General features: G+C 36.9%; 1 protein-coding gene across 8 annotated transcripts in view; it reads right to left on the bottom strand.

Annotated features, from left to right (window-relative positions):
* ZDHHC21 (zinc finger DHHC-type palmitoyltransferase 21) overlaps positions 1-18,250 on the bottom strand; it is a 61,583-nt gene extending 43,333 nt beyond the window's left edge. Inside the window, exons 1-6 of one of the 8 annotated variants that reach the window (XM_033123563.1) lie at positions 17,989-18,250; positions 11,875-12,031; positions 11,032-11,161; positions 8,248-8,403; positions 5,298-5,379; positions 3,599-3,697 (exon numbers count right to left, since the gene is read on the bottom strand). In XM_033123563.1, coding sequence (XP_032979454.1) covers positions 3,599-3,697; positions 5,298-5,334 — 136 coding nt within the window. In that variant the 5' untranslated portion in view covers positions 5,335-5,379; positions 8,248-8,403; positions 11,032-11,161; positions 11,875-12,031; positions 17,989-18,250. Of the gene's footprint in view, positions 1-3,598; positions 3,698-5,180; positions 5,380-8,247; positions 8,404-11,031; positions 11,162-11,874; positions 12,032-17,565; positions 17,733-17,876; positions 17,947-17,988 lie in introns of those variants that run through there. The other 7 variants (XM_033123555.1, XM_033123557.1, XM_033123556.1 and 4 more) reach the window with 7 other exon arrangements.
* Positions 18,251-24,133: the final 5,883 nt, after the last annotated feature.

Here is a 24,133-nt window from a genome sequence, read left to right as displayed (position 1 = left end):
AAAAAATCTGAAAACATTTATCTGTAAAGATATATGTACTCCGACATTCACTGCAGCATTATTTACAGTGGCCAAGACATGGAAACAATCCAAGTGTCTTTTGACAGATGATTGGAGAAAGAAGATGTGGTATACATCACAATGGAATACTACTCTGCCATAAGAAAAGATGAAATACTGCCATTTGTGACAACATGGATGGATCTTGAGATTATTATGCTAAATGAAATAAGTCAGAAAAATCGAGAACCATATGACTTCACTCATGTGTGGGATATAAAACTAAAGGAACAAAACAAACAAATAAACAAAAACTCATAGACACAGACAACAGTTTAGTGGTTACCAGAGGGTAAGGGGGGAGAGGGGTGGTAGAAGAGTGTAAAGGGGCTCAAATATATGGTGACAGAAGGACAACTGACTCTGGGTGGTGAACACATAATGCAATATACAGATGATGTATTATAGAATTGTACACTTGAGACCTATCTAGTTCTGTTGACCAGTGTCACCCCAATAAATTTTAATTTAAAAAACCCTCTTTCATTTTTTACTTACAGGTCTCATTTTAATAAAAATGTGAGAGAGCAACAATATTAAGGTTTAATTTAGATACAGTTAAACCAGCATTATTTAACTGTAAATAAAATGGAAATTCATTTCATACGTAGCAAAAAACAATGTCACAAGCATATCACATTTTTTTCCACCTTACTAGACACTCCCAAACATCCCAAATGTTAAGACTTTGTATTCACATACTGCATGAAATATAGTAAAAAAGGAGAGTCGCCTCAATGAGCCAATTTTCATTAGAAGACAACATAAAAACTTTATGTCCTTAAACCAGTCCCTTAAAACATAAATACAGTATATTTATTACTGGCAATTTTAGCAAAATATTCTAAATAATAAAATTCTTTATTTCAGACTGAAAATGTTATACCCTAAGAACAGAAGAGTGCATTTGCCTATAGTCAGAGAAAGTCCGTAATTCTCAGGTTCGCAAACTACAGTCCACAGGCAAATCCAGGCCAGGACCTGTATTTGTGTGACCCATGAGCTAAGAATGGTTTTGAAATTTTAAATGATTGAAAATAATAATAATAATAATTATTATTATTATTATTATTATTATTATTGTTATTTGTGGTATATAAAAACCATGAAATTCAAATTTCAATGCCCATAAATAAAGTTTTATTTGAACACACCTAGGCACATTCATTTACGTAGTATCTAATACGTGATGCTTTTGCTACAATGGCTGAGCAGAAGAGTTGTGACAGAGACTGTATGGTCCTTAAAGCTAAAAATATTTACTATCTGGCACTTTACAGTAAAGAAAAGTTTGCTGATGTATGGTCTGGACCATAAATTTATTTAAACAAAGAGCTTGAGCTCTTCCTTTGGCTAAATTTAAGATACTATACAAGTATGTAAAATGAGAAATACCTCATTTTCACTCACATGCATGAGCACACACACACACACACCCTTACGTGGTTAAAAAGCAAAGAAAAAAAATCACTATTGTAAAAATCTAAAAATGTAAAGCATCATCTATGTTTTTGCTGGTACAGCAAGAAAAAAATCCATCCATTATAACCTACCCTATACATATATCTATAAACCATTTCTTAGTCTTCTCCTTTTCTTTCTTCATGGTATAAACCCTCTAGCTGAGTAGTAGCTGCTGTCTTTAGATAAGATATGAAACTTTCAATATGAAATAATTCCTACGTGGCCCCATTTACTGATTTGCAGTATCTGACATAAGTAGGTATTGAGTGTTTGGCCACTGCGAACTAAAAGATTTCATCAGAAAGTTTTAGAGTTGAAGTAGACAATACAGGTATCTATATTTTAGAGCCTTTGGTTTAAGCTAGTTGAGAAGAAAGATTTTATACAAATCAGAGTGCTACCCCCAAACACAGGTGCGTGCAAGTGTGTACACACAACACACACACACACACACACACACACACACACACACACACACAAACTGCTAAGTGACAGTGATACTGATTCCGTAAGTTCATCAAACCTAAATATTCAACACAGTTTTCAGAAACTTCTACAGCTAAGTAAACATCAGTGTCATACCATCCCTATTTAATCATTAAACACGCATGGCCAAGCAAGCCCCTAAATAATTGGGTCTCAAAAAACAGTAATCAGAAACTCAACAGAGGGGGCCAGCCCGGTGGCTCAGGCTGTTGGAGCTCCTTGCTCCTAACTCCGAAGGCTGCTGGTTCGATTCCCACATGGTCCAGTGGGCTCTCAACCACAAGGTTGCCAGTTCAACTCCTGGAGTCCCGCAAGGGATGGTGGGCAGTGCCCCCTGCAACTAGCAACGGCAACTGGACCTGGAGCTGAGCTGCGCCCTCCACAACTAAGACTGAAAGGACAAAGGACAACAACTTGAAGCTGAACGGCACCCTCCACAACTAAGATTGAATGGACAACAACTTGACTTGGAAAAAAGTCCTGGAAGTACACACTGTTCCCCAATAAAGTCCTGTTCCCTTTCCCCAATAAAAATCACTCTTTAAAAAAAAAAAAAAAGGGAAACTCAACGGAGGCTCTATAAATGACTTACCACTAATTTTGGAATGAATTAATGGCTCCCAAACTTTGCTACACATTGAATCACTTGGGATTCCAAAAATCCTGATTGATAGCTGGTCCCACCCCCCCACACATGGCAATTTAATTACTATGGGATGTGATCAGGACACTGTATTAAAAGCTCCCCAGATGATTCTAACATGCAGAAAGTTTGGAAACCACTCAATTACTGTACAAAGTATTCTGGTTCTATAATGTACAACAAAGACATATAGATTTCTTAATAGAAGGAAGTACAGCGAGTTTTCAAAGCTCACAGAGCAAATGTTCAAAAAGTGAAACTCAGGAAAACAGGTAAATGAGGTTTCCTATATCGGCATGTAATAAAATAAGCAATGCATTTTCAATTCATTTTTGTGGTGAGAACAGTTACTATAAAATAAGATAATTAAAAGTTACCTTCAATTGAAACTAGAATAAAAGGCTTTCAAAATTTTCACTGAATTGTTAGAACTTCGAGATATATAGGCAATACATCATAATACTGCATAATTTACTATAAGCAATAGTATATTTATTGCATCATGAGGTAAGTGGCACTATCAAAAAATTCCTTTGGTAAATAAAAATATAATTTATCAGATAACTATGTATAATTTAACAAATATATACACAGCATCTATTAAGTGACAGAGACCATTTCCAGGCACTAAAGATACAGCACTGAACAAATAAAAAAAACAAAACAACAGCTCTATACCCTCACAGAGGTTATACGGAGCTACAGGAGAAGAGATAAATGAAAGCACAAGTATACTGAAAAGGACAGCCAAGGAGTGGGGGATATGAGTCAGCTGGGATTTGCTATCCTAAATAGAGAAGTTTGGAAAGAAGACATTTGAGAAAAAACTTAAATGTTGTGTTTTTTAGAAGACATATAACTAATACATACTAAAGGTAATAAAATATATTAATAAAGATAATAATTCTGGCATAGTAAAATTAATAAATCTGAGTAGTACCATACCTCCATGTGGAATCTTAGGGTTCTCAGGGAGTCTTCCTGGATCAGTTATTGAGGCCCTTACTAAGGCAACCAGACAAAATATGGCAATGCCATAGAATACTATGAAATAAAGAAATAAATAAAATTAGCCATTTATGCTTCAAAACATTTTATCAACAAGCATATTGAAAATTTACACGTATATTTTCATACCATCAAGATAAATAATTTTCAAGAGATACGATGGAAAAATTAAATGATTATTTACATTCATCAAATAATATTGCCAAGAGGACTACCTTAAATGTACCACTTTTAAATATTTCTTTGCATGATAATAACTGATAAACTTGCTATAAATCAGATTTTATATTAACAGAGATTCCCTATCAATAACAGTATAAATGGGTTCCCTTTTAATTACTACATGTACTATATTTGAAAGAATCAAAGTAGCATTTTTAAACCTGCTCAACAGTTAAACTTTTTCATTAACTTAAAACTGGCTATCTTCAAAATTACTTTGAGTGGGGAGGCCGGATAGCTCAGTTGGTTAGTGTGTGAGCTATGAACAACAGGGTTGCCGATTCGATTTCCACATGGGCCAGTGAGCTGTGCCCTCCACAACTAGATTGAAGGACAACAACTTGAAGCTGAGAAACATACTGTTCCCCAATACTCCCCAATAAAATTTATTTTTTTTAAAAATTACACACACACACACAAAATTACTTTGAGTAATTTTTCAATTGCCCTTTTCAATAGATCTTAATGTTTTTAATTTGAAAATAAAAAATCTAGAAACTTTTAAAAAATATTTAAAACAAAAAATTAGAAAAAAATAACTGTAAGAGAAAAATATATTCATTCATCATAATTTCCCCTTTTAAATGAATAATGAGTAAGATATAGGCATTTTGTTGGGTGGGGGGGAAGATGGCACTCACATGTAATAGGAAACTTAGTTCAAGTGCTAACTCCAGGACTGAATGCATTGTATATGGTCGGCTTGATCATTTGTATAACAGAGGTTATATTTCGTAGAGCTCTTAGGAGGTCAAAATGACATCATGTACATGGAAACTGTAAATGCCATGTAACATATAAAATATGTCATTTCAAACTTATGCTTTTAATTATAAGCAAGCCACCACCAAAGATATAGCAGAAAATAATTATCCAGAAGTTCAAAGTGTTATAATCGACATCATAGTCAGTAATATCCATATCATGAAAATCTCATTTCTCAGTAATGTATACCATCTTCGTTCTTCAAACTCCTACATTTGCAGTAAGTGCATAACAGAAACATTAAAAATACACCCACATACAAATTAGCACTGTTGTACCAGTTTTTTAAAACAAAATGATCTGTATACATTTTTCAGAGTTAGATGTAAAGATATCACATTTATCTAACCCTGCAAAATATATATGAAGGCCATTATTTTTTAAAACTTTCACAGTGCAGTAAATAACTTATATTAATAGTACTAACAATATTAAAAGAAAGGTTATCATAGTAACACTGTGCTCCGAAAACATTCGCAATGAGGAAAATCTTTAATTACATAAAGAAATAAATAAAGACCTAGAAACTTACTTATTATTAATATGCCTGGAATATGTCCTTCTTCATAGTGAGGAAAGAGGACAATTTGGGGAATTATAACAATATTGTATAACCAGACAAAGACAATCAAACCCATGCAGCACCAACCATGTGGGTCAACAACAAAGTGAATCCGGAGACCCATTTTGCAGTCCTACAACTGCCTGCCAACCCACACGGAACGATGATCCTAGGAGAGAGAAAAAAGAAAAAAGTTACTGATATAGAAAAAATTATTTTACTAAAACAAAACTACATTACTGGCAACTATTAAAGGATGCTTGTTGAGTTTTCTTTGCATATTTTTGACAAAATAAAATACTTTGGAAAACAAAGAGAAGTTTCAAAATATTCAAATTTCACAAGTTTCAAATACTTTAATTTCAATTTTCAGTATGAATTGCTTTCAGAGAACATAAATTGGCACCACCTTCTGAAGTTCAACACAAGCCTGTCCTTAACCCAGCAATGCCATGTGTAAACCCAAGAGCAATGAGTGAAAATACCCACCAAAAGATACATATGCATAAAATTTTTTGTAGTTTTAATCATAAGACTAACTGATGGGCATTCAAGTCAAAATAATGGTAATCTTGTAGTGGGAGGGGTTTTTATTAACTGGAAAGGGACACGAGGGAAAATTTGAGGGGTTAAAAATATTCTATATCTTGACCTGGGTAGCGCTTTATGGGGTATATACATATGTAAAAATTCACTGAACTGTAAAGATTTGTGCAATTTTAAACCATAATAAAAAGCTTAAAAATTGTTTTGAAAAATTATAATAAAAAGTAATTACAAATTGCCTAAAATATTTAAATTAATGGAATGAAGACCAACTATTCTTATTACTATCAACTCAAGAAGACACCTATTTAAATGGGACTTTTCTCAGTTAACAAAATGCTAACAGACCTCCCACTGAGAGACTTAAAGTTAAGATACCTCTGTATCTATGGTACCAAAAAAGTGACTTAAAAAATATCCATACTTTAAATGTAACTTACAAAGCTTAAACAATAAATTACTATATGAGATCTATGGGGCACCTTTTACATAAAATACAATGGAATAATACAATAATAAACTAGGATAATGTTTCTCAAACCTGTAAGCAAAATAGAATCAACTGAGGAACTATTTTAAAAATACTTATTCCCAGGCCCCATTCCAGATTATTGAATCATAATTCTCTATGGAGTAAAGCTCGAAAACAATAAAATATTTTCAAATGCTCCACAATTGTATCTTATACAGCTGACTGGTATCTAGGAACCACTTAACCAGGAGCTTCACTAAGACTGTAATGTTGCAGCAATGAGTTGAACTCAGTTCAACAAATGTTCACTGAGCCTCCAATATACACATTGTAGATACAGTGATGAGTAAGACATGGTTTCTGCTTAAAGAAACTAACAGTCTAATGGGGGGCAAGTCATTAAATGGGTTTAAATAATATGATAAGTTCCAGAAACGTGGACAAGATGTTAGTAGTGGCACAAAAGATGGGGACTAGTTAAAACCAAGGCAAGACTTTCTGAAGGGGGTAATACCTGAGTTCAGTCTTAAAAGACAGAGCAAAAGTTATCCAAGCACTGAAAAGTGACAATAATGCTGCAAACAGAAGGCAGAGCAGGAGGTACACAAGAATAAAAATTGTAGGAGGTATGACAAACTGCCATCATAAATCACAAAGCTTTCAATGGACAGTGAGCGATGAGAAAGAAGGGGCTACATCATGAAGGATACAAAGATGCCATATCAGGATGTTAAGACTGCAGTCTTAGGCACTGGAAAGCTACTGAAGCAGGGGGTTCACATAATGAACAGTATGGGTATACTTTAAATCAATTATTGAAGCTCTGGTGTGGAGGGTAAAATTAAAGACTGAGATCAGTTAAGCTAAGAGAAGACAAAAGCCAAAGTTAGTTTTGGAGAAGAGCTAAACTGAAGAAATAGTCACAATCAAACCAGTAAGTTTTATTAATTGATTGGATATTAGGGGTCACAGAGAAAAGAGTCAAGAATGACTCCCAAATTTTCAGTTTATATCCCAGACTATTTCATGCTAAGAATAATTTATCATCAGATGAAGAGCCTCAGAGTATCATCTCTTACAGGCCTTGCCAATGTTCTTTAAAGCTATAAAGCTACCAGAACAAAGGAAAAAAGATTATGGGTTATTTAGTTTTCAAAGACTACCCCTTTGCTATCATCCTCAGAACCTACAAGTATTGGGGCAGCAGGAAAAAGACAGCTCAAATGCAACAACACCCAACTGTTTAAATCAGGTATGGTCTAAATTAGTACTTACATATGAAGTCTAAAATGCCAATAGTGCCTAAGTCTTTAAAAAAAGTAAAAGTTGAACTTCATTACCTTTCAATTAGAAAAGTAAAAGACCTATCAGCATCATTTAAATAAGGAAAGTCACAGAGAATAAAGCTTGCTATTTAATTTGCTAGGTATTATTTTAAACACTAAGGGAGTTCAAATACAATTAAGCTATCTACATAGCTAAAAACACAAACATTGAAAAGAATGTCTATTTTTACAGTCTTGCCAACCATCAAGTGATAACAGAAATGACTAAACGCTCTGTCTCTCAACATGTTTTAATATTGTTAACTTCATGTGCCTTCTTTCATTTAATGTTTCAGTTCCTTCCATTCAGGACTAACCAACAGACTATGATCGACAATAATTATATAGAGCAGAGTAATTTCATTACTTATTTCTAAATTTGTTAGTATTAGAAACAGAAAAGCAAACAAGGGAAAAAGCAAAACAAGCAGCAAAATGATCAAATATTTAGGTTTTGAACTCTATTTTTATTCTCCTCTACCAGAGGATAACGAATTTTTCTTATCACTAGAAGAGATTCTTCACAACAGAAAATATTAGATAGTGAAAAGGACAGTTAAAAATCGTTTTTCCTAGATGGAAATATACATAGACAACAAACTCTGAAAGAACAAGCATCCCCAAGGAAAAGTGAGCAAAAGATAGAAAAATAAAACAGTAAACAAATAAGATGTTGAATATATTTTTCAAATACCTGATTAGTGAATATTAGTGCCACATCATCTTTACAATTGGATTGTAGAGAGGAAAACAGTAGTCTCCCAAGAGCTCCAAATCAGATTACAACCAGAAACACGTAACTGGTAGAGTTGCAGGTTGGCTCCACTCAGTTAATATCCACCAGGCGTGGCTAATGGTTGAACAGAAACTATTACACATCCTGAGCAACAACTGAACTGAACTGAACACATGCTGCTACTCCGTCTTAAGTGTGGCATTTGTAAAATACTTTCATTAGCTAGAGATTCCAACATATTAATTTGTATATTAAATGGTGAACTCATAACTCAAACTTTGATGTAACTAAGTGGACATACTGGTACTTCAACATTTTTTAAGATTGCAATCTTGAGTGCTGTGACTAACTTCTTTAATGATGTAAATTACTACAGCACAAACTTTTTTTTAAAAGAAATCATAATTCAACTCTAATAAACTGGACTATGTGAATTTTATAATGTTCAAACTATTCTGGTAGGAAACCACCTTTCCTTTTTTGCCTTTTCAGGCAACTATAATTTCACCACACATTTTCCTCAGGAAGAATACTCAAGTCATTATAAAAAGTGACAGAAAACAAGCATACAACAGAAAACTATACCATCAGAATGCAGACTTTAGGAAATGATAAAAGTTATCCAAAATAATTTACAAGAAATCTAGTCAAACATCTATCTCTAAACTTACAGTTTTATCGGACTCTCCACCTTAGCCAGTGGTCTATTACTTTTCCATGAATATGAAAAATATATTCCCTCTCCCATTTCACTTCTCCTATCTGAAATATCCTTACCATTTTGCTTACTCTAAATTCAACTCATACTTTAAGGTCAATTTGAATCTCACTCTCCATATAAAAATTTTCCTGGCACCCCATAGACAGTGATTTTTCTTTCTGTTCTAAATTCCAAATAAAAAGCAAAACTAGTAGAAGAAAATAGCATGTAGTTTTATAATCTTGGAAAGAGGAAGGTTTTCACAAACAAGACCCATAAGCCAAGTTTAACCACATAAAGAAAAAAGTTCTGAAAACACACCAAGAACAAAATTAAAAGCCAAAGCATCCCTGGAAAAAAATAAAGTAACATATAACTGATAAGAGGCATATAAAGTACATACTTTGAGAGGCAATTCACAAAAGAAAAAAAGCCAATGACTAGTCACTAGTGATTAGGAAAATGTGAAATAACTAGGTATATTTTCATCCTTTTTATTGACAAAATTTTAGAAAGATAGATGAAATCCAATGGTGAGCAGGCAGAGGGAAAAGGACACTTATACATTATTGATACAATCATTTGGAGGGCAATTCGGTAGTATCTATTACAATGTCAAACTCTTAGAGTTTTATTTCTAGTAATACCTACAAAATACTCACTAGAGTGTACAGGTACATATACATACAAGGATGTACAGCACTTTTTATAATCACAAAAATATGGCACAACCTAAATATCCATGTAGAGGGAAGGGACTGATCAAATCAATTACAACACATTCATAGTGCAGACTATTTCCAAACCATTGCAACTTTAAAAGAAAAACAGAAGAGAAAGAAGGAGGTAGCCTAGATCTGCATATGGCTACCCACACATAGTATTGAGTGAGAAAAAATAAATTCCATAGGGAAAGTCTATGGCAGTCAGAAAAATCTTAACAGTGGTTTCCTAAAGGGAGGGGAGGAGAAAGATCGCCTAGGAAAGGCATAGGGAATTTTCTGCAGTGCTGATAAAGACCTCTATCTTGATTTGAGTTTGGGATACACAGGTTATGAACTGTCAAAACTCAGGAAACACACATGTAAAATTGGTGCATTTCATGGTATGTAAATTTATCTTTTAAAAAACCCTGTAAACCAGCACTGAACTCTAGTTAATGATATGTATGCTGAAGTATTGGGGAGCAGGGGGAGGAGGTATACTGATACCTGCAATTTACTTTGAAATGGATCCAAAAACATTAAAATGGATTGACAGATGGACAGAGGGAGAATGAGTATGTGATGAAGTTCAGTAAAATATTAGTTGTGAATGTAGGTTATGGGTATTCAGATGTTACACTGATTCTTTCAACTCTCCTGTTAAAATTTTCATAATTAAATGTGGAAGGGGAAAGAAAGTTATAGAAATATTTGCATAATTTTCTTGTTGGAAAAAATATATGTATAAGTAATTTCTGTACACGTATAGTAAAAAAGTGTGAGAAAGAACACATCTCCTGAACAGTTAACAGTGGTTACCACCAGGCTGAGGAAGGAAAGAGCAGTGAGAAGGAAGGTTTCCACATATTTACATGTTCTTCTAAGTTTATTAATAAACATATGTACTTCTAAACTCTTTTCACCAACTGAAATATAAAGATAGCGTATAGGGTCTGATTAGACACTACAAACCTTACAAACAAAATGTTTAATTTAAGCCTCTCTTTATCTACATATTGTTCTTATATTAAATGCTTTTAAAATTAGTTATTTTTTAAAATGAAGTGCAAAAGCATGAGCTGTAAAGCCATGCAAAGATTTATAATACAGAAAGATGTTTCTGAAATTTCTATTACTTACGGATTTTTTTTCTCTGTGGAAAAAGCCTTATTTAAGAAAATGTTTAGGTCAAATGTAATATGAAAAATTTTAAATAAAATAACTACAATTTTTTTTGCAGAAGAACAATTATTAAATGCATCCAAACATAAGACTTTAAGGATACAACACCACATAATTCAGAAATATATTCCCATGTAAAATTAAGTAAATACTTACTTGCAAATTCACTATGATGTGTTGCAATTTTTCTGGTACTCGCATTTAGAGGTTTTGTCTTGATTCATTCTTTCTTTGTATTACATTCCAACAAATGGAGCTCTTCTCAATAACAGTTCTCCATGAGACTCTATTAATGGTTTAACAAACAATTATCTCTCACAAAGAACAAAACTGTAGAAAGCTAAATATTCTAACTATGAAAATGTCAATTACAAAGTTTTAAATTCAGAAATAAGATGATTCAACTCCATCTGATTATCTTCTTTCATATCTCCCCATTCCCCCCAAATCTGCATTTGATTGCCATTATAGATGAAAATTCTCTTTTGAAACCACTCAGTTCCCATAAAATCAAATTAGCATTATGTGTCCGGCATTTGGACTTCATCAAACTTTCTGACCACAAATCACAAAATGACAATCAATTCTGAGATCACTGATATGACAAAATGCAATGTAATATCTATCACCATGTGAGGCTAGAACTTTCTCATTACAATTGATAAACATAGAATGTAAAATAGAAGCAAGTTTTAGTTTTAAATGTTTTATGTTTAAGGAAAAAAGTTATCCTTTTGTAAGAAGCAACCATAAAAGTTAGTTTCTACAGTTCAAGCTTAAACAATAATACTGTAAAGAGTTCTAGATAACACACCACTTCAATATTTCATTAATTTAATCAATATCTATTGACTATATACTATATATAGTATATGTAAATACTACATATGAGTACAAAAGAGAGGCGGCCCTATCCTCAGTGGAGACAGACTAGTAAACAGACAAGATCAATACCACATAAGACAAGGTAAGATAGAGGGCAAGGGGACAAGAAAGCACCTCATATAAGAAGGATATTGTTTCTGGAATGTTTTTCACTTATGTGAATATTTATGTGTGTACTAGGTTGCAATACAAAATGTACTTCTTATGGTCAGTTGTTCTCAGGAAAAGATTTCCAGAGAGAGTGAAATCTAAATGAAGAATGGGGGCTCTTCTGAATAAGAAAACAAATAAACAAAGGTATAAAAACAGGCAAAAAAAAAACAAAACAATTTTTTTTGAAAACAAATTTATTAAGGTATAATTTTTTTAACTGTGCTCAAAATCAATTAGGTGGTTTTTAATACATTCATAGAGGTGTGCAACTATAAGCACAATCAATTATAGAACATTTTCATCACCCCCAAAAGAAGACCTGTACACATTAGCATTCAGTTCCCATTTTCCTCCACCCTTCCCTCCCCCAGCCCTAGGTGTCCACTAATCTACTTTCTGTCTCAATAGATTGGCCTATTCTGAGCATTTCATATAGATGAAATCATACAATATGTGGTCCGTTGTGCCTGGCTTCTTGCACATGTTTTCAAGGTCCATCCATGTTGTGTGATATATCAGGATTCCTTTTTTTTTAATTAAATTTATTCATGTGACATTGGTTAGTAAAATTATACAGGTGTCAAGTGTACAATTCTACATCATCCAGACATCACCTTGTGTGTTCACCACCCAGAGTCAGTTCTTCCATCACCATATAGTTGACCCCCTTTACCCTCTTCTACCACTTACCCTTACCCTCTGGTAATCCTTATCCTCTAACCACTAAACTGTTGTCTGTGTCTATGGGTTTTTGTTTGTCTTGTTCCTTTGTTGCTTTCGGTTTATATCCCACATATCAGTGAAGTCATACGGTTCTCGACTTTTTCTGCCTGACTTATTCACTGAGCATAAGGAAAATCCAACTAAACTGAAATGATTAGTCATTGCATATAGAAGGGGATAAAATACGTCTAACTGCTTGAACCACAACCAATTCTAAGAAATATATTTCATAATGTTACCAGTACACATAGAAAGAGGTGAGATATATGAGTATACACTTTGTACGTATGACATATAGAACTGAAAGTTTAATAAAATGATATTTACCCTCACTGGACCTGACAGACTCTGGTATTATTTCATGACTTACAAGCGGAGAGTGACCTAAGAGTGAAGCATACTGTTAAACCATGCCAATGAGTTTGGATTTGTCCCTGAACACAGTGGGAGACCATTGAAGGATTTTAGGCAGAAGAATGCCATGGTGAAATTTGCATTTTGGAAAGAAGAGCAACACTTTGCAGAATAAACTGGGTGGATGGATTAAGCTCCAAGACTGACTACATGAAATAAGCTAGGCTTATTGGTTACCCAGATGAGAATTGATGGCACGTGGTAAGCACCCGAAAAATGGTAACTTACAAGAGGACTGGAGAGGAGAGGGGGTGAAGAAGAACACTGAAGACAGGAGACATGCTGGATAAAGGCAATTAATAACTTAATGAGTAAAACTGACAGGAGTGGTGAACAGCTGGACCCAAAAGCACACAGGCTAGGATGGTTCCCAAGTTTCTGGCTGAGGGACTAGGTGAAAGGTGGTGCCATTCTCCAAGACAGGAAATAAAGGACAAGTTACGAGTTTGTTAAGCATACTGCTTACCACTGCAATGAGAAACTATTACATACTCAGGATGTGAAAAATACATCAAAATCATTATCATTATCAAAATCATTATCATTACGTTTCCATTCCCCTTAAGAGATATTTTTAAACTATTTTTCTCCCAGATTAAACTTTTCTGTGGTCCATGATTGTTAGATTGCCGACTGTAATGTTTCTACTCTAACTTTTTAAGCTAATTTAAAGTGGCCTCCTTGGCTGCACCTTTGTTTCTCAGACACAAAATATGGAATGATAGTAAAGGAACTGCTACACTAATGGCAAATGAATGACTCAGTCTTCTTCTAGAGAAAAAAATTTCAAGCAGAATTCAATGTGATGCAATAAAATGTTCTGAAATATGGCCAAGGTCAATAACGCTGCTATGACTGTAGGGTGCTTCCTGATGTTTCAGCACAACAGTTTCTGTCAGTAATGTTATTAGGTAATAGTGCAGGTCAACCATCCATGAGTCATCCATGAGTTCACTGGCTTAAAAGCAAGGAAAACTCCTACTTTACATTTATAGTTATTAGAGGTACGCTGCAACCATAGCATCCAAAATGAGATAAACATTTCATCCAGTTCAACAACATTACAACCACTGTGGAATCAAATCTCATCAATGTGGCATAAAAGTAATGCTAGGTTTAAAAATCCAAGAAATTTGGGGATAACAAAGAATATCCCAAATATTCTTAACCATAAAATGTAATTAAATATTTTTAATATTGCTATGTCTAAAAGAATACAATCAGTAATTTATAGGGTAAACCAAAAAAGAAAAAAAAATTTTCCCCACAGGGCAAAAAGAAAATGGTTATGCCAAAAAAAAAAAATGTATACACATTTTAAGAAAAGATAAAACTATTAAATTGGTAATACTCAATATATAAATTGTAATACTCGATAACAAAAGATGAACACAAGTCACGTTTGACTTCTGCAGCTATAAGAGGTGCTCAAAGTGGTTACCACCATCAGGATCCACACACTTCTGTTTATGGCGAACTACAGCTTGAGCAACGTTGACCAAACTGTCCACTTGTATACATTTTTTTTTGCATCCTCTGTATATATATTAAATTTTAAAATATCCACTTCATATGAATTTGAAAAACAGAAAGTTACAACTATATAAACATTTATACAGCTAGTTAACTTTTGATTTTATCTACTCTAAAACTGGTCAAGTTAAATAATTCTACCTAAAATATCAGGCTATAGCTGTCCTTAATAGTCAATGAGGTATTCAATTTTAAAATATCACATAGGTATTCAGTTTATTTCAATAGAGTAGAAAGTAATTTTATGCAGATATTAAAAAGAGAGCCACATTCAAATTATAATGCAGCCTCTTATTAGCTCTACAAATTTCAGTTTTTCAAGCTTCAGTTTAACCATCTGTAAATGGTGATAAAAATACTAATTCACAGTGCTGTTGTCATGCTTAAGTGAGAAATTGCCTGGCAAATATAAGCACCTCCAAAAATGATAACTTTGAAGGGGAGTGGGAGAGGGGAAACTTAAAGATGAGTTTTACTTCTAGTCTTAGAAACTCTAGAACGAAAAATGATTCTGGTCCCCATCGTTAAAGCAGTGATACAATTTAACCATACCCCAGCTACCTACTTTCGCTAACACTAAAGTCTGAGAACTACTTGTCAGAGATGATAAACCTTAGATAGTATAGCCTTTCAGCTATCATACAATAAGCATGTAGGGAGGTTGTATTTCCACATGTTGGCATGAGGTCTCTTCAAGCAGTAAATCAAAAATAGAGATGTGATGTAAAATAGAGACAGAACTAAAGCCTGTAAACTAAATCTCTTGCAAGTAAAAGCAGGACTGGTGAGTCGTGGAATGAAGCCTGGGAGAAAATCAGGACCTGATTTCAGAAGTCAATGAAGCCCCATAAAGTAGGGAATTCTGACTCAAGTGCTGAGTTCTCCAGAAAGACTGAAAATGTGAGCAGTGCTACTTCAGGTCCATAAAGATATGCTACTTAAACTAGGCTAACTCTATTTATCAATGATTCTTAACCCAAATAGCACTATTCTTACAATAACAATGACTAGTGTTTTTTCCATTCTTGTCTTTCACTTACACTTTTTTACCAACTCAAAATAGTTGAAACATTTTCAACTTTAATAAGAGGTATTAATGCGCTGATTATTCTACTAGATGCTAAATGCCATTTATATTTAGTACATTTGAAAAGTTGAATCTGAGCCCTAATATTTTACTAAAGCAATATAAAAAGTCTTCATTTCTTAATATATAGTGAAACTGAGCTTAGGGAACAACTTTCTGGTAATAAAACTAGCTTTTCCTCTGCCTTCCCTGTTATGCCACCAGTAATACTAATACCACCACTACGTAACTTTCTATGCTGAAAAAGATTTTATTGACTCACACTCAATTACAATTCCAGAAAAAAATTCCATGGAGACATTACTAGACTTCTCAATCCGTTTCTTCACTAATACATGGCATTATTTTATCCATGCTCTTTTCTAGAAGTTCTTAATCAGTCCCTATGAATTAAAGAAATCAGGCAGTGGGCAAATAAGAAATAAAAATTTAATGATTTACTAATTACTTCTTGCTTTAGAACCTACCAGGTTAAGTTGACGGTTATGTGTCTGCATTTTAAAATGCTTAAATTTCTTTTATTAAATAAAACATCCCAGAGATAGGCAATGTAACACAATTTTCACTTTATTTAAAATACGCTCTATTCCAACTACAGCTTCTAAAGTATGTTAAGTTTAACAGAAATCACAACAGTTTAAAGGGACCAAACATAATCCTATTGCATTACACCCAAAATGAGGAATGCTGGTATAGTACTAACCAAACACTATTCCAAAAGTATGGAACTATGCATTTTTTTACTTATATTTTGATATAAGTTTACTCATACTTCTTCAAGTAAATGTTTTAAATGTATCTTTAACATATTAAAGGGTCTTAAATTATTTACAGACACAGCATATGCCAAATAAGCATGGAAAAGTGAAGATGCTTTAAAGAAGTTAGTCTGACTCCTTAATTGTATAGATGAAAACAGAGCATGGGTCACTGAAACCCATGACTGCACAGCTAGATGGTGATGGCAATGGGACTAACATCTAATTTGTTTGTTTCCCCACAACACCCAATCTCATTTGGTTATTTCTTTCTGATCGATTTCTCACGTCATCTCTTCTTCAAAAATATTTTGGCCATTCAGACTGAGGCAAAATAAAGCATACCTCTCTCAATTTTATCTTTAAAATAAATAAAATCTAAATATTTGGAAAGATTTAACAAGATATTACACTAAAAGCATTTTAGGACAGGGATGACACATACTACCTTACAATTGTAATTATCATTACTACTATTACTGTTATTATTACCACCACAAGGTAGGTAGTGAATTTTTTTAAGTACATATCTTCACATACTAGGGTGAGGATCCATTTGACACATCTTTTTAACGTGCCCACCTTAATTATCCTTAGTCCTCTTTATTTTACACTGTAATTTTACACTATGATTTACGACCCGCCCACAACGACCTTGATTTTTGTACTTTTATAGACTGCTACACTGCAATATTTTCAAGTAATAACCAGTCAGGTTCTCTCAGCCCTAGAGATACAGACATCCTCCACTAACTCCCAAGGGATCATAAAACGTGACCCAAATACAGCTTGAGAAAGACCACAACTTTAAATGGACTCTCCAGTTAAAAGCCAACGACCAATTATAGTGAAGGCTAACAAGTGCAAAGTGCTGCCATCCATAAACCATTTTTCTAAAAACCACTCTTGGATCTGAGGGAGGGAGGCAGAAGGTCACTACAGGAGTAAACTATTTCTCCTCCTGCTAATCCCGGGCGGCCTCGCACCAGCCATCTGGAAAATGAATGAAAGGCTGGGGTCGCCTAAATCCGGGATCCCTGGCGCAGGTCTCCGAGCGGGGGTACAGAACGGGAAACAGTTCACAGGCGAGAAACTCAGAACACAGATTTAATAAATTAAACAAACAAACCAACCTACCCACATCCTCTCCAGGATGGTCAGGAGCTAACCCACCACCAGTTAATGGGAGGGGCAGCTGGCCGGCGGCGGCAGCCCTGGCTGAAGATGCTCTGAGCGAGGCCAGGCCAGGCATCAGCAGGGCACCGACAAAACCCGGGGTTCCGATTGGGCGGGGGGCAGGTGCCGGCGGGGAGGGTGGGGCGGCAGGTGCGGGGAGGGGGCAGGGCACGGGGCGGGAGCGCGGCCAGGTGAGGACGGCCGGCGCCGAGGGGCGACGGGCTGGGGCCCGGAAGGCGGGGCGGCTGCGGCCCCCGCGCCTGCACACTCACCGGCGCCCGCGGGCTGTCCTCTCGCCGCCGCTGCTCTCGCGGCCGCCAGCGGCTCTCCCCCCTCCCCCTCCTCCTCTTCTTCCTCCTCCTCCTCCTCCACTTCTCCCAGTACCTCCGTCGCCCAGGCCGGGCCGCTCTCCTTTTCCGCTTCCGGGAGCCCGAGTGCCAGGGCCGGCGGGGTGAGTACGCGCCTGCCCGCTCCGCGCAGTGACCGGCTGCCGCCGTCGCCGTCTCGCCTCGCGCCCGGCAGCCACGATGGGAGCCGCGGAGGGCCGAAAGACCAGAAATCGCGCGGCGAGCAGGAGGAGACGCCCGGCGGACCTGGTCCCCGTACCCGGCCGGACCGCCATCACCCGAACACTCGTACCTGACGCACCGGGGCGCCTCCGCCCTCCCCTGATGCCCGCTTCCCAGCTCTGCCCGGGGCGTCCTTCTCCCCGTCCCCCACACCCTCAGCGTCCCCCGCTCCGAGAATACAGGAGAGAGGCATTCCTTTAAGGATTGCACTTATCCTCTCTCCTTAAGGGGAGATGGTCAACCGGCCTCACTCCCCCTAAGACGTTCTGGATGTCTCGTGGTACCTTCCATCGAAATGCAGTCGGCAGCATCAGCATCCTCTGGCAACTTGATAGAAATGCACAATCTCAGACCTGCTCAATCAGTATCTGCATTTTAACAAGATCTCCAGGTGATTCCTACGTGTGCACCTTAGAGATTGAAAAGCCCTGGACCCTACTGCATGGTCTTGCTCACTACAGACCCTCAATAGGACAAGAGCCAAAGTTGCCCCAGCCATCCAAGATTTTCCCTATGTCAGCAACCTAAATTCGTACTCAAAGAGGTTTTACTTAGTATTTCAGGAGACATCCGAAAGTTACCCAGTTTCCCATCCTGACCCTTTTGAAAAATAAATTGACTCAACATTGCAAATAATCCACCTCCAGGTCTAAATTGGTATCTTATCAAACATTATACGAAAACCTCCCCTCTTGTCCCTCATCCCAGCTGAACAGTACCTTGGGAAGGTTAAAGTGTTTGCAGTAGAGTTAAATCTTTGTGCTTGCATGCCACTGGAGGAGACAATGTGTGGATGGAAGAAATATTACCTGCTGCATAAAATCTGAACTCCTTACAGGATGTCATTGAAAGCCATTCACAAACTGGTCCCTACCTACTGCTTCAGTCTCAGCTTTAACTACTAACCAGGTTCATTTACCTCCATCTTCTACTCTGACGATCTTAATTCTATCCAGATCTGGGAGTCAGCTCAAATCCTGCCAGCCCAGCATTCTCTCTCACCACTGCACATACTTCACACACATTGTAGCTTATTTGGGGTCCTTATGTTACCTTGTGTTGCTAGGTATTTTTAAATGTGTTATGTTGTAGTTTCTGAATTGATCACAAACACGTTGGGACCTTAAAGACCTAATCAATGGTTATCAAAGTGCGGTCCCCATACCAGCAGCTTCAACAACACCTGGGAACTCATGAGAAGTTCCATATTCTCCAGCTCCACCCCAGATCTACTGTATTAGAAACTTTGGGGGTGGAGGGAACTCAGCAATCTGTGTTTTAACAAGCTTTCCAAGTGATTCTAATGCACACTCAAGTTTTAAAATTACTGACCTAGAATATTGTCTCTTATCCTGCAAGGAACTCAATGGTAGAAATCGACTTGACTCTATGCAAGTTTTATTGCCTTTCAGATTAAGAAATAAGCTCCTTTGTTTATGCTTCGCTAGTTGGAAGGCTGTGACAATTGCATTTGGAAGAATTACGTTTGATTTTCATCATGCATTTTATGTAAAGTGGGTTTTTGTAAGTGGTTTGGTTTGAAAAGAAATAATGCAGATAATGAGTCACTTTGGGCAAAGAGAAAAGATAGAGTTTTACGTCCTGTATCAGGTAACTGAATTCAATAATGTTGCACTCTCTTAGCATACCCTTGTGACAATAATTTGTGGCAAATATCTCAACAAGTGCCAAAATGAGCATTAGTGGATGAGCACACGAATATACATGGCAATTGAAAGTGTACATGTTTTTCATGACTTTTTTCCATGAGTTAACTTGTCCCTTACCAGCCAAATCAATATCACAGAGAATTTTCTTTAAAAGCCATGGAAAGAGAGAAGTAGCAGGAAAAACATTCTCAAAATCATGAGCCTTTTTAGCATGGACAGTTAAAAGTATAATCAAGGGCCCATCTATTCCTTACACTGAAGCTCAAGTCATCTAGTTCTATTATTCATGACAGATATTACTATACTGTATTGCAACCCCTATACTTAGCTACCTGCGTCATAATGAGACAGTAAGGGAGATATGGCATCATGTAATCTTTAGAGGAGCTTTTCTATGTACTGTAAGGATGGAGAGAAGATGTACTATGTCATGTACTATTTTTTTCCCCTCCAGAATTCTAGTCTACCCATGGTGCCTGTGACTGATGGAGACATGATTATTAATCAAACTAATATTTATCTGGGAATTGAAAAAATAGACAAGGACAAGTAGTATTGCTGCCACTGTCAACTTAGCTTCTCAACAAAGGCACAGTCAGAGCATTTATGTGGATAAGCTCAGCCAATTACTGTGCTTCTGTGCCGTGACTGGGGAGGACTGGATTTTACTGCATTTTCCAAAAGTCAGTGCAAATGCAGTCCAGAGTTTAATCAGTACTGGATAATAGCCCTTGGCAGCTTTGGGTGGATGGCATTCTCCACCTGCCCAGCTGGGTACCATGCCCTAAGCACCCACATTTGATGCACATTCATGATTTCTTGGTTGCTTATAGTCATCTCCCCCATCTGTTTGAGTGGCAGAGTGCCCATTCCACAACAGTCTAATATTCTAATAGTTGTTCTTAACCACTTTTGGGTAACACACAAATTTTAGCATCTGACGAAATCTGTGGACCCTCTTGTTAACAAAGTACACGCACACGCAATTACATAAACATATATATAAAGTTTCACAAGCTGCTGCACCTTCCCACACCTCCAGAGGACCACAATGAAGTCTTGAACTTCAAGTTAAGAACTTGCCCTGAGACACAGAGAGTAGGCAAAATAACCTTGTTTTCCCCAAATATCAAGGATAACTATAAAAAAAAAAACCACTGTATGCTTAGGAGACAGAACAAAAGCAATGCTAAACAGAGTTAAAGCAATGTGCTAGAAAAGCAGATAGGGTAATTCAGGAGTGGCTTCATGGAAAAAAGTTCGTGCATCATCCACACAAAGACAGGATTTTGATTGGGAAAAAGGATCCTTCCAGGATGAGGGAAACTGTAAGCAAAGGCATGGAGACATGAAAGTACAACAGTCCATCTGCTGTGGCACAAATGGAAAATACATGGGAAGGTAGAGAGGAGAGTGGAATGGTACAACAGAGTCAAATCATGATGAATTAAAATACAATGCTGTTTCCGGTGAGGAGCCATTAAGCTTTTGCAGTGGGGTAATGTCATCTGGAAAGACTAATAGTGAGAGCAGTGGCATCATCAAAAGTCACAGTGACGGAGTTTGGAAAAGTTATGAATGTCTGAAATTGGAATCCGTTGGTGAAGCCACGTGGCTTTGCATTAACTTTTTAGGGTTGCTTGATGTTTGCTCTCGAGATTCATATTAAGGTAAATCAAGATGAACCTAAGATTCTTATAGTTGGTTAAGTACCAGTGGGGAAATGTGTCCTGGTGAACGATCAGTTTAGAATCCAGGACCCTGAAGAGTTAAAATCTGTTTGGACTGGAGAGAATGACAATCAACTTGGACTGAAAAGAGAAAAGAAGCCCTGCCACTGCTCTTGAGCGGGGAGAACAGACACCACCGATAAAGCCAGCTGCAAAGTTAATAGAAAACACTCTTCCTGCCAAGGTCATACAGCAGTTATAAATTACCATAATGACCTTCTCTTTGCCCCAGACTGCTTGCTGTTTTTATTTAGTACTAGGCATACCCAATTTCTCAGCCACATTCACCTCAGGATAGCACCCAGTTCCTAGCGAACTCCCTCTTTTCCTAACCCCATCTTGAAATAACAATCAATCCAAAAACTGATCTCTGCTTCCCTTAGATTATCTTCAGAATCCTTCAATGGGAGCCCAATTTATAAGAGATGCCTGGCTCCTCCTACTTGACTAGTGGCACTCCTCTGAAGTGCCCTCCCTTCTTGCAAGGCAGCAAATCTTATTTTGTCAAGCTACAGGTTTGTCCCTGGTAGCCTTTGGCTGATTAAGTTTGAACAACCCATTTGATAAAGAAAGCCACCCACTGTCAGGACAAAGTCAAAGTTCTTCAGGAAAGAGGTCTTTCTTTCTGTGTCAATGGCACAACAAAGTAACTGCCATATTCAGCAGTTTCACACATGGACTCTTCCGACAATGGGAGGAAGTGATGTTTTGGGCAGGTTACCCTGATACCTCATCCTTTGGAGAAACGTGGATCAAAGTAGAAAGCAGAAGGAAAATATGCTTTTAAAAAAACTATTTTTCTGGGTAATATTTTTAGAAAACAGCTTGATTTAAGTGGAGTAACAGAATTCCAAGGAAGACGAAAAATCAGTCTAGAAAAGTTCTGTCTTCATTCATTATAAAGAGCATTAACAAAAATAAGGCAATTTTAATGACGCCAATTACTTTGCATGGAGATTGAGTGAGATTTTCATTGAGAGATTTCATTATAATGAAAATAGCAAAAAGAAATGGGGGGATCCTGGATTTGCCGCCAAGACCATAAAAATAGCAAAAAGGAAGACAAGCTAAAATTGGGAGCTTAAACAAAGTGTGGAGCAGGAGCACTTGTAGAATCAAAAATCCAAATAGAAAGGCTGGCCTTTGGTAGAAAAAGGAACAGCTAATTGTCAAATTCAGAAGCAAAAGAAGAGCCAGAGGGTAACCAAGTGGGAGATTTTGAAGAGGAGAGGTGGAAGCTGAGAGTTAAAATTCAATGGCTTCCATCTCTGTTCAGACACAACACAGGAAGTGCTGAGCTGTCAGAAAGGGAAAGGAAAGAAGGAAGTATTCAGCACCAGGGAAGTTGATGAAGAGACTGAAAGAGACCCCCCACATGGCTCACGTGAGGATAATGTTGACTAGGGGAATAAAATAATCTGGGTACTTCAAGGAAAACCCAGGTGCCAGAGGTAATAAAACAGTACTTTCCTCGGGTTCATGATATCTACATGTAATAGATGAAAAAATTTAGGCCATCTGATGTTTCACCTTTTGACACCCTGCAGTGCCACAGCAGTAAGCCTTAGCCTTAGCTGGTAAAAATGTGGTTGACATGGGTGCAGCAGTAAATAGAGCTGTCTGAGAAAATCCCATAGGCAGGCAATGCAAGCTCAGTGACATGATGGAGAATAGCACGGAGAAGGCAAACACGTAATTGCAGAATTCAATGGAAGCAAGGGTGAAAGATGGACTAACTCTGTAGAAAGCACTGACCACATCTTGGGTTTAATAAATGCCTGTGTTGCTTTGGATAGCAGCCAAACTCATAGACATGCACACACACACACACACACACACACACACACACACACACATCATTTCTGCTGATATCTTTGTCCTTTACTCTCTTAATCAAGGAGTAACTTTTGCTGTAACTGCATTACAAAAACAAAAAGTCACTCTCAAGTTCATACCTATGCTTGCAAACAACCTACTTATTCACTCCACCTTTTCCTATTCCACTTTTGCTGTATGGGAAGAACCTTGAGATATGACCTTACCAAACCGAACCATGTAGGCAATGAAATGGGATCAACCTTAGGTTTAGAAAATTCTGCCCCAGGAATCATCCCCAGGCCAGGATTTGTGACAAACAGCATTCTCAGAGACTCTTTTCTAAAGCAAACTGATCACTGTTGAGCTGTCATGCATTAAATATTACGGGAAGCACCAACTGTCATCATGAAATCTTTTACAGGCACACTGTAAATATTAAAAGAGCATGTTAAAATTACACCATGTGCACAGGCAGCTGATGCTGTTTTATGGAGACAATATTAGAGAGCATGCAGACGTGTCTCACTACAATTCCCATGATCCCCATTTCTTACAACACCTCTGTGACTCTGGGCCACAATTTTAACTCTTTAATCACAACAGGGAATCATTCAACTGATCGTTTCCACTGAAACAAATCTTACCCCTTACACTAGGTATGTAGTTAATGCTGTAGATACCTTTTTGGACCCTCACCAGTCAACTTTCTGTTGTAAAAATGAGGGCAGGAGGATTTTCTTTG

This window comes from Rhinolophus ferrumequinum, chromosome 12, assembly GCF_004115265.2.
Source record: "Rhinolophus ferrumequinum isolate MPI-CBG mRhiFer1 chromosome 12, mRhiFer1_v1.p, whole genome shotgun sequence".
NCBI lineage: Eukaryota > Metazoa > Chordata > Mammalia > Chiroptera > Rhinolophidae > Rhinolophus > Rhinolophus ferrumequinum.
The sequence above is the reverse complement of the archived record's forward strand: the minus strand, read 5'-3'. Positions and strand labels throughout refer to the sequence as shown.